The sequence below is a fragment of the Megalobrama amblycephala genome, linkage group LG8 (genome assembly GCF_018812025.1).
Source record: "Megalobrama amblycephala isolate DHTTF-2021 linkage group LG8, ASM1881202v1, whole genome shotgun sequence".
NCBI lineage: Eukaryota > Metazoa > Chordata > Actinopteri > Cypriniformes > Xenocyprididae > Megalobrama > Megalobrama amblycephala.
The window spans coordinates 8,417,115-8,429,382 of record NC_063051.1 but is presented as its reverse complement, the minus strand read 5'-3'; the positions used below and the strand labels follow the sequence as shown (position 1 = coordinate 8,429,382).

Here is a 12,268-nt window from a genome sequence, read left to right as displayed (position 1 = left end):
AGATTTGCTTGCATAAAAAAACTGCTTCATTAAGACACTCTTAATATTTCACTTCCTCATGTGGGGTCATTAAGGTTCAGCAATTTTTCAAGGAGACCAGCTGGGAGTGTAGACCTCTGGTGTTCGCTGGCTGATGTCAGTACAATGAAATAGCCTGTGAACCCTGAGGAGAGACATATAATGTTTTATTACTGAATCTTCTCCCAGTAGTTAAGGTGGATGATATTCTGATGCAACGTTGTGTTTTAACAAGATATTGAGCTGCGGAAAGTTTGTGGGACTGAACACGCTTTGCAAAACTTTTCCCTGAAATCTATTGATCTTCAAATGAATTTGGTTGAACTATAGTGTAATAAATGTTTTAAGCACATCAACACTGAATAGTTTACTCTGATCTGACCTGCAAACTGGCATGCAATGAATTAGGAATTTTTAGTTCAGCACTCACATTATTGCATTGTTTGCATTATTTTTAATTCTCTATAATGGTCTACTCTGTCTCTGTACCGATAATCAAATGGACTATTTTTACTTTTACAAATGGAAGTTAAAGGGGTCCTTGATTATGATTTCACCTGTTAACTTTAGTTAGTGTGTAATGTTGCTGTTTGAGCATTAAAAAATCTGCAAAGTTACGATGCTCAAAGTTCAGTTTGAAAGGGAAATATTTTCAGAAATCTCATTTTAAGGACTACAGCAAACGGCTTGTAGGGACTACAACAAGCTTCTTCCTGGGTTGGTGACATCACAAACCCCAAAATTTACATAAACCCTGTCCCCGAGAACATGCAACAAAGGGGGTGAGGCCATGTTGGGCTGCTTTAGAGAAGAGGAAGAGTTGTTGTAGTAGAGTGTTGTTTCCATGCCATCATTTTACGCAGGACTGCTTCACAAACGAGGGTCAATTCAATGCTGGATTTGCACAAAAGATTAACATGATGGCACATGCTAGTGGATGAGTTGAATCAACTCAACAGCAACTACATAAATGTATCCATTAACCATTCAGAAACGTCCAGTTTCATTCTAAAAGTTGTAACTTCTTCCTGAGTCTCTTCATCAGTGTCTGACTCCGGTTTGAACAATGTAAGGCTGAACACCGTTACTGACAATCCTCATTTTGGCTGCGTGAGATTCTCCAGCTTTGTTGTTGTTGAGCAACCAAAGCGTGAGCTGTTAAATCTCCACCCTCTTCTGGAAAGGGGGCTGGGAGCAGCAGCTCATTTGCATTTAAAGGGACACACACAAACGGCGTGTTTTTGCTCACACCCAAATAGGGGCAAATTTGACAAGCTTTAATAAATTATCTGTGAGGAATTTTGAGCTGAATCTTCACAGACACATTCTGGGGACACCAGAGACTTAAATTACATCTTGTAAAAGGTCCCCATTATAGGTCCCCTTTAATACTTTTATTCAGTGTCTTACACCATGAGTATTGCATTTTTTAATTGTTTTATTATTATTATTATACTACAGGAAAAACTAATGTGCTGAACACATTTGTTTTATTATTTTTATACTGACTTGATATCAAAGTACCAGAACTTTAGCCATCTTTAGTGTACACGTGACGTCATTTTGTATGTGCGAGTGTGATCAAGGTGTGCTGTGTCTGTGTGAATGGTTGTCTTTGTCCACAGAAAGGCCTCTTTTAAGCATCATATCACAGACAGCAGTGAGTGCTTGTTAACTAAGGTTTCATTCTTCAGGCCTCTCTCTCAATCTGAATGAATATATTGTGACTGACCAGCGGTCAGAAAACTCAATAGAGAATCTGAGATTGAAACGGAACGCCGTGAATGCTGGCCCAATGCTCTTTCTGTCCTCTTTAGCTCTCTTCATACAGCCAGCTTATGTGCAGGGGAATTAAATTGTGGCTAAGCAAAAGCTTTTCCATTGAGGAAAACGTGGAAAAGTTTATTGCTCTTGAGCAAACATGATTTTGACCGTTTAAGGTGATGAGGCCGCCAGCTAGGTGTGCGTAACTGAGCGTGTTGTTCTTCTGAGGTTGTGTGCAAAGGGTTGGCTTTATGTTGAGTTATGGACTCTTTTCTAACGGCACAAGCGAGTGGAAAGTATTTGTGCGCTGACGGAAACGTACAGTCTCTCTGTCAGTGATAAAGACCATCTTTGTGTGATTAAGAGGTTTAATGGGGATCATACATCACATTGGCAAGAACAGTGAAGAACCTTTTTGTATTAGACACACTCATCTAAGTGCTTGAATATTTTAATATGGTTTCAGAAAAACTAGATTTGTATTTGATTCTTGCACTTTTTTTTCCCTAGGTATTGTTTGGGGTTTATAAATAAATGCATATTTTATATATAATTTATTTTTTAAAATAATTATTATATATAATTTATATATTTATGTATTAAATATTTATATATTTTTATAAAGATAAAAAACAAATAGTGTGTGTACATATGTGTAATATGATTTTTTATTTTTTTTCCCTTCAGGTGTTTCACATAAATATCATTATAGTGTAATGGTATTCTTTTGAAATTGTCCTATGGTAATACAGCATGGTATATGAATTGGTAATCAGTCATTCAAAACCGTGGTAGATATCTAATTACCCTCATGTTACTGTCTGATTCCATTGTAAAGCTACTGAATGGATTTGTAAGTATTAGACTTTTTTTATTTTTTATTAATTCTTTTTAATGTGTGATAATGCATGATTTTGATATCAACCAGGCTTCATTATAAAATTAAAATTTGTGTATATCTGAATAACATTGCTTATATAATTGGAACAGAAATCACAAACTGGCTCCCTGAGCCCAAATTTGCTACCTTTTTTATCTCCATCATTTTGCCCCCAGATTTATTTTTAATATTAAAGGTGCTCTAAGTTATGTCACGCGTTTTTAGGCCAAAACATTTTTTGTCACATACAGCAAACATCTCCTCACTATCCGATAGCTGCCTGTCCCCTGAACACACTGTAAAAAACGCGGCCTCTGTAGTCGCCACAAGAAAAACGGCAACAAAAACAAACTGGTGCAGCCTGGACCACGAATCATAATAAACATGCTCCAGCCAATAACCGACAAGAATGATTTTAAATGCGCGTTCATGACTGTTTCAGGAAAGACGGAGGGGAGGGGGAGGAGGAGGAGGAGGAGGAGGAGGAGGAGGAGGAGGGTCTAGCTAGCCTCTGTTTTGTTTGACAACACTTCAAACGTCAACAGGAAGTTACTCCACCCAGGATCGCTTAGAAACCTTTAAAAAATGGTTTTTAGTTCATTAACTTAAGCATTCCCACCCAACCCCCGCTATTTTCTCACTTTATTTATAGGCACAGGAGACCGAGAACTGCAAATTATGGGTAAAATATAGGATTTGGAAACAATTTGAAGCTAGATTCGAATCTACAGATCTTAATGCATGTGTTAGAGCATGTGTGCTAACCGCTAAGCCACAGCTCCATCCCAACTGTTTTAAAAAGTGGTATGCAATTGTTTGGTAATGTTTTTAATACATAGCCACAAAAGATAGATTAATCTGATTTAGACAGTAACAAGCAGTTAAATTAATTGAATGCTCCCTATTGTGGTTTCCACCAAGCATAACAGATGCTTTTAAAGTGGCTGGAAAATTGGCAAGCCGGTGAAGTTTTATCCCAAGAATATACAGAATTGTGCAATCAGCTTGATCTGTTACTCCTACGAGGAATTAAAAAAGGGAAGAACAAATTTCACACAGTTTTTGAATTGGCAACAATTTTTGCCTGACTTCAAAAGGGGTTTATACTGAAACACCTTGTAATTATAGAGTTGGAGAACTATTCTTACAAAGTTTGTTTTTTTGAGCTGCTTTTATTCGACACCGGTTGATTGACATCAGAGACATTTGAAAACTTTTAACGTCTCAACTCAACCCCCCAGCAGATGTGTTGAGATCTTGCGTGTGACATGTCGTGGCAGTAATGTGACTCATTGAGCGTCAGCCCGAGGCGTCGGGGTGTGACGTCCCACCTCCCCAGTCAAATGAGTTGACTTCAAAACATCAACAGAGACCAGTTTGTTGCAGTAGTTGCTGCGCTGAAGATCACGCTCACAGCAACAAAAAGACCAGTGAAGTGCATGATATGACATGTCTAGTCGAACTCCTGCTGGAGGAACAGTCAGATTTTAGAGAGCACACATTTGCTGCCCCCAGCTATAGATCAGGGAAATGCTTACCAGGAAGTACAGTGACAGAGATGTCGTTTTATGAAGAACTTCAATGGAAAAAACAGAACAGTATCAAGAATTCACTTCAGTTATAGGGTTATAATTTGACTGTTGTCAATGCTCGAGCATTGGACTTTTAACTTGCATTATGCATGCAAGGTTCACTTTACTTGCACGTTATTGTATGTTATGTAATACATATATTATATAATATATATTTACATTACCGTGCTTTAGGGATGTGATGTTGAGGAAATTTTCCCACCGGTTAATCGACGTGTGACAACACCGGTAATACCGGTATCACTGGGGGTGGGGACGTTGGAGTTTTTCCCCCTTTTTGCACCCCGCTTTCAGATCACCAATTTGAATTCAAAGTAAAATGCACACGGCCATACCACACGGGCATCCATAACAGTGCGTCTCCACTGGTGCAGAGCGAGTGTTTTCAGTTCTTGCCTATGGAAGTTGAGCTTCATGCTCACGTGGTCCGCACAAAGTGAACACGCACCATTATGAATGCCTGTGCGGCCGTTCAGATTTTACTTTCGCTTTCAAATTAGTGACAATTTGGGGTGGCAGTTGCTTGAATGGTGAGTTCATTATTACTCTTAATGAAAAACACAACTAAATCAGAATTTTGTGGGAAAATTGAGAAGTTGACAGCATTTCTCCAAATTTGGAATGAGGAGCTGCTACACACACAGAAAGTGAAATGTCTTCAAGTTCTTTTGCTTTAAAGTAGGATTGACTTGACATACATTACTGTTATATAATAAAATTGTAATATTGAATTGAATTATTGTGAGTGAAAAGTGGCGTGAGACCCTTTTGTCCGTAAAAGCAATCCGAGTCCACTTTCAAAGCCAGTGGGACAGTGTGAATGCAGGCAGAGTTAATTGTGTTCCTTTACACTTTTGTTTCAATTAAAGGTTTGGTTATTTTGAAGAGGGCTCAGTGATTGAATGAAAACAAGATGTGAGTGTTAACGGAAGATGAACGGCATGAACTTGTTATATGCACAATTTGCATATTGCATCAACTACATCCTGCTCAAACACAGTCAGCAGTCCAGTTTAAAGCATATCTGATTAGATGGTTTAATGGCAGCATTAAGACTGTTTGCACAGTCCTAACTTAATTTATTTTAATATTTCAGTCACTGTGACTCACTGGGTCGAGTATGTTAATAGCAATTATGTAATTTTAGAGTTTCCGACTCATCAGATGTGACCTTTTTATGTGTTTTTATGGGTGGGTTAATGGATGTATCATTGCGATGTAATGCATAATCTAGCTAGTTTATCAGGTTTTGTAATCAGAATTATTTACAGAGTAATTTATCATACATACAGGCTAATAGTATACCAGTCTAGTCAATTCCTTTCCCAGACGTTTACCTCAGCTGTTATCAAGTGAATAGATGAATTCCTCTCAGATCAGTGATTAAATGTAGCTTTTTTTTTTTGGCTGTGCTTCTCAGCTGTACATGTGTTAGCCCGGAAATGTAGCATCTTTTTTTTTCTTCTCTTCCTTAGCTGACTTTAGGTTGGAAAAAGTCAAACAAAGTCCAGCAGTGTGTGTGGCCCTAAAATGAGCTGCCTTTACTGATTGTGAGAGATTGTTTTTCCATATTTTCCTTACCTAGAAAAAGAATAATTGGAAAGGCAAAGTAATCATTATGTTATAATGAATACAATTCATAACAATTGTTTCGCACATTGTATTGCTAAATAAATGAATTTTAGCTAGATGAAGTTTGCAGTGTGTAAACACCTTTGTTGATCATAATGGGCGCGGTCTAGTTTTGTACTTGCTAAACTGTGTCGTTACTAACCAAAGATAATGAGTGCATAGGCTTGAGGGGCCGTGGAAGAGCTGGTTTTTCTGGCACCGTGTCTGTGGAAAGGGGTTCGTGTGAGCGGTGTCTTGATAAATGTGCAGTGCTCTCCCTGCATGCTGGAGGGTTTGGTGCAGTGATGCATTAGCGTGATTATGCAGAAGCAAAGTAATTGACCTGTTTAAAACTTTGGGGCCGCAGCACTAATTACTCAGTATTATGGCACTGAAGAGTTTTATATAAAACCATGCATTATGAGTTGTTTTGTAGTTTATTTCCATGTATAAAAAACGGTAACAATTGTGAAATATTACATTTTAATATTTTTAAATTTTAATATTACGTTTTCTATTTTTAATATATTTTAAAATGCAATTTATTCCTGTGATGGCAAAGCTGAATTTTCAGCATTATTACTCCAGTCTTCAGTTTCGCATGATCCTTCAGAAATCATTCTAATATGCTGATTTGCTGGTCAGAGAAACATTATTACATTGCATAATATTTTTGTGGAAAAGGTGATAAATTTTTTTCAGGATCCTTTGATGAATATAAAGAACATCATTTGTTTGAAATAGTCTTGAAAAAAGTCTTTTGTAACATTATAAATATATTTACTCTCACATTTTGATTAATTTAATGTATCTTTGCTGAATAAATATTAATTTCTTTTAAAAGAAAATCTTACTGATTTTTGAACAGTAGTGTATTATATATAATTTATACAATTAACTGTACAGAATGTTTATTTTTCCTTAGTTCCTAGCTCTATTTCTCGTATTTTTATTCTTTAAATGAATTTTTGAGCTCTCATTAGAGGCGTTTTGTATTTAGAGAGGAAATGCTTCTCGGTCAAGATGTCTATATGTGTCCCGTCCTCCCCTCTTCTGGGTCAGAATGCCCTGATGCAGGTACAAGGCCTGTGCTAAAAGAAACTAGGTCAAATGTGCTTAGAGACTCTTTTACAGATCCTGAGTGCAGTAATGTAATTACCCACCTCAATGGAATGATATTTCTGCCATTATTTACTCACCTTCATGTCATTCCAAACCAGTAGGACTGACTTTCCTTCTCCCGTTGAAGAAAGTTTGACTGTTGTCCATTCTTTTTTCCATGCAATTACAGTAAAGTGAAATATGTCCATATGATTCGTTCACTATAAGTCTTCTGTCTTTGTGAGCAAATCATTCTTTTCAGCCAGATCTTATCAATGAATCGGTTGAAAAAAGTAAGTCATATGGGTTTGGAACAACATGAGGGTGAGTGAATGATGACAGAAGTTTCATTTTTGGGCAAACGATTCCTTTAATCCGCATTAATGAGAGATCTGTGTTGCTTCGTTTGAACCATACATTCCTGTGAAAGATAAGATGAGTTATGTTGCAAACTGTCTGAGACGTTACAAAATGAAGCCCATTCAGCCATTTATTAAAGAAAGAGTGGGGGAAGAAAGGATTAAAGAGAAGAGAAGAGAGGAGAGAAGAGAACAATGTGATGAAACTGTTCTTTCAGAACTCTTAAGCAACGTGTTTTTCCTCTTGGCATTTTGCAGCTTCTGATGGAGCTCAGAATGGAAGATTGTGAGATTAAGGACATTGATATTAATTTCCTTTCTCTTTTTTTTCCCTCCAGGAGCGACGAAAGAGATCGGATCAGCTTTGACCAGGATGTGTATGAGACACAGAAGCATTGAGAACAAGCTCAAACTGTTTACCACGTACGACTATTTATTTCTCCTTTGTTTTTCATAAGCTGATTAGTTAAATTGGTAATGAAGATTATGTATTATACAATGCATTACCTGTATGGACAACTGTGTGTGTGTGTAGGGCTCTCATGGATAACTTGATCACTCCTCTGGAACTGAAAATTGAAGAGTGGAAGAAGGTTGCCAGTCAGCTGGATAAAGACCATGCCAAAGGTATCGGCCTCATTCCCTGTGTGATATAATCGGAATTCGACAGGTTTAGTATTTTACCTTTGTGTGCAAAAAGTTGGCAGGAGGTAAAGTATCGTTTTAATCCTTTAATGGAAGTGTTTCAAGCTAAGTAGGGTTGAATTTAAACCTGAAAACGAAAAGTTGGTAAACTCAAGCAGAATAATAATAAAATACCTAGAAGAATATCCAGTGTTGCATGCATCATGTTCAGACTTCACATATTAACGACTTACACAAATGATTTAATTAATGTTACTCAAAGGGCTAAAGTCTTAAAGGGATAGTTCACCCAAAAATTTAAATTCTGTCATCATTTACTCATAGTCATGTCTTTCCAAACCCATAAATCTTTGGTTAAAATCTAAGAAGATCCAAAAAGTTCATATAGGCATCGTAAAAATAAATCCATATGAATTTTAAGAAGATTAACCAGTCTCATGGGTTTGGAACGACATGAGTATGAGAGAATCATGACAGAATTTTCATTTTTGAGTGAACTATCCCTTTAAGAGTAAAAATGCCCATTAAAAACTAGGTTATGATTGTTTTTGGTTAAGTGGACCTCAGGGCAAAAATAGGGCGATAAAAGAATAAATCGATTCTCATTTTTATGAACCGATACCAATTCTTAAATCCAAAAAAAATGATCTTTTAGTCTATGCTGTTTTTTAGTTGATGAATGAACAAAACCATGGCATGCCTCCCATCCAATAAATCGCAATAAGCTTTGTGCTTTGTTACTTTTGAAATGAAACAAAGTCTTAGATTTCAAATTCTGCCTTTTTTATCATGAAATTCAAACGATAAATACCGTTTTGATGCTCTTTAATGTGACGTGAAAGATTGCTGATGCCGCCTCAGATCAAACGAAGCGTTAGCTCGAAGCACATGTGAACACGTCATCTCCTCCTCTTTGCTGCGTTACAGCACAAAATAAACATGAATGAACATCAGAAGGTATGTTTAAAGATATAGTACAACTCACAGAAATCCATATCATGTCTCATGTAATCGCTCAGTGTTTCAACTGTGGAAAGACGTCAGTAAAACAGCTTGTAAACAATATGTCACGTAATGTTACAATTACCTCAGAAAAGCCATTTAGTGACCATAAGCTCATTAGTCAATTGGAACTCTAGAGAGGAGCATTTTGCTAAATATATGCACATTACATGTTCATTATATTTTTTTACTGTTTAAAAAAATCTGTCAAGTTTTTATGACAGCCACAATTTAAGTGTTTATAATTTCAAAAACGAATTGGAGTAGAAGCATAAATATATAATTATAAAGTTAGTATTATAACTTTTATTATTATAAAAAAAAACATTTTTTTGTATACAAATCTTTTAAAAAATGTTAATATTAAACTTCAATATTATAGTAATGTAGCCTAGTACCAACTCCCTGTATAGTTCACAGCACTAGTTGAGATTTTTTCCTTGAGAAAATTTGCCAAATACTGTATATCCAAATGAATTGATATCAAATTGAATCAGAATCAAATCGAATCACAAGCTTGTGAATCGAAATCGAATAGTGAAATTTGTGTCAATACCCAGCCCTAGCAAAAAAAAATAAGTAAAAAATACCATCATCACCCCTTTAACAACATCACTGTCGGAAAACCTGTGCTATTAGCTGCACTGTTAATTATTAAATGGCTCTTAACTCTGTGGGAGTCCCTCATACAGTTATATTACAGCTCATAATGGATCATTTATTCATAAGAACAATCCATTATGTCATATAAAATAGGCGTTCAATCAGTTGCTTTGCAACTTGCCATTAAATGCGGCTACTCCCACACGATCTCCAGCTCGGCTGTCTGGGGTTGCTAAGGGTCGTTTCGTTTGACATCATTGTGAATAATTTATTAGCAGTGCTTGCTAAGGAAGGCAGTTATTGTTGCTCATATTTAAGATTAGGGATTTGAACAACTGCCTTGATTAACATTTATCTTTTGCTTCCACTGAAGAGTCTAATGTTCTTCTTTTCCTGCCTGTGTTGTTTTTTTAGAATATAAGAAGGCACGTGCAGATATCAAGAAGAAATCTTCAGACACCATTAAACTGCAGAAGAAAGTTAAAAAAGGTAAGATCTGACTGCTTGGATAGGAAATCATTGAATGAAAGTCACCGAGGCTGAACACCTTGGGTAAATAATGTCTTAATAATGCTCTGTGAGTTGCAACATATAAAGTCCTGTTGTCTTGTTACACAAACACACCACACACACACACACACACACACACACACACATGCTTACACACTTTCTCAAATTACTGCCTTAGATCTCTTTGTCTTAACACAATAGGACATGCCTATGACTTCTCTTGGCACCACACCCTGTGTTGTCATAATACCACGCCCTGTGTTGTCATGGCATCAACCTTGGCGATCTTGCCCCTGGTCAAACTGAGTTTATATTTTAACAGCTTGACAAAAAAACAAAATCTAGCCAAGAGTTAACAAAGTAAAGTAACGGAATGATGAGGATATAGTTTACCAACAAATCATAATACATGTTTTTTGGGAGAATCTCACATCACCTATAAATACCTATAAACTAGGTCATAGTTCACTCCAAAATCACAAGGGGAAAAAAATTATATTTTGCACAAAAAAAAAAAAAAAGAAAGAAAATGAAACTTGTTTGCAGAATCACCACATTCATACTCAAATGATGATTACTGTAATGCAAATAATAATAATTTCAGTTGTATTTATACATCATGGTAGTAATTGCTTTGTACTTTTTATAGATTGTGCTGATGTAAATAAAAATTGTATTGCAAAAATTGAAAGAAAAAAATCTAAAGATCTGTGTTAATATTATTGTTAATATAACTATCATAGCATTTATTAATATTCAGATTTTTTTATATTCATTTTTGATTTTAAAAATCAAAAGTTTGTTTTAGTAATTTGTGTTTTTTGATTTTTGTTCCTTACATTTTTTTAATTTCTGTTTAGCAGTGTTGGGCTTTACTTATTTACTTTACTTGTATTTGAAAATGTGAATCGTTCATCATTTTGCAAGCAAAGATGGTGATAAAGAAAAAATGTCATGTCACAATGTTGGAAATATTTCAGTTTTAAACCATGGAGGTGAGCCAGTGGATATCACAGAAGCAATGTGCAAACTTTGTGCAAGAGTTAAGTCTCAAACCCCACCCAGTCAATTATTCACTACAGAATGTGAAAGTAAAAATTGACCAAGCTTTCTTCATCTGACGCTGCATTAACATTAATATGCATAATTCGCATGAGAATAGTATTGCGATGCAAAAAAGTTTTGTTTTCTTTTTACAAAATGTAATTGGTTTCTTTGATTTTAGTGTGTGAAACATGGTTTGGCCATGTTTGTGAGATTCAGCTTTGTGTATTAAATAGTTAACAGATTTTGAGAGTGGTGGAATGTGGCACAAGACGAGTTCTAGATGGTGGAAGAGCCATGATGGATTGAATACATGGAATAAAGGTGGATAGAGAGATGCGTATGCAGATGTGTTCTGTCATTATGGTGGGTGTCGTCTGCTTCAGCTGTGTGTGGGCAGCAGTAAGAGACTGAATAGTCATTCGCTGTTCACTTCTGCTCTGGTCTGTTTGAGGGGTCAAAACGCCCGCTGCTCTATATTCTGCATCCACCCTTACGCAAATGCTTATTCAACATTTCCAGAGGATGTGATTTAAAGAAGTTACTTTTGAAACATCAGTTTTCGCTGTGCTCATACAGTAAATCATAAAATGAGTTAGATCAGGGGTTTTCAAGCTTTCTGGTGCCAAGAAAGCTTGTTATGATTATCCCCTTTTATTCAGCAAGGATGGATTGAATTGATCAAAAGTGACAGTAAACAATTGTACATGATAACAAAATATTTCTATTTCAAATAAATTCTGAACTTTCTATTCATTTAAGAATTCTGAAAAATGTATTATGAATTCCACCAAAAACATTTAGAGGCACAACTGTTTTCAATATTGATGATGTTTCTTGAACGCAAAACCAGCATATTAGAATATAGGGCTGGGTTGGAAATATCAATTTCTCGATTTTAATCGGTTCTCATTTTGATTTTTTTTTTTTTTTTTTTTTTTTTTTTTTTCATCTCATTTTGAAAATTCATGTCCCCTTCTAATCTTAATTGTAAATCTTGTATAAAAAAAAATGGTGGCTAAAAGGTGATTTTATTCATGTTTCTGTACATTTGAGGAAATGAGCAGTTTTTGACAGAACATTGTCACTGGAATAGCTCATAGCTCAAGGCCACACAAACTTTCAGAGGAAAGAGATCC

The 12,268-nt window shown here is 35.8% G+C and overlaps 1 protein-coding gene across 5 annotated transcripts in view; it reads left to right on the top strand.

Moving 5' to 3' along the window:
- Positions 1-12,268, top strand: part of mtss1 (MTSS I-BAR domain containing 1) — a 68,451-nt gene that overhangs the window by 37,258 nt on the left and 18,925 nt on the right. For all 5 annotated transcript variants that reach the window (XM_048199063.1, XM_048199062.1, XM_048199061.1 and 2 more), the window contains 3 exons: positions 7,664-7,748; positions 7,861-7,952; positions 9,990-10,064. In XM_048199063.1, coding sequence (XP_048055020.1) covers positions 7,664-7,748; positions 7,861-7,952; positions 9,990-10,064 — 252 coding nt within the window. The remainder of the gene's footprint in view (positions 1-7,663; positions 7,749-7,860; positions 7,953-9,989; positions 10,065-12,268) is intronic.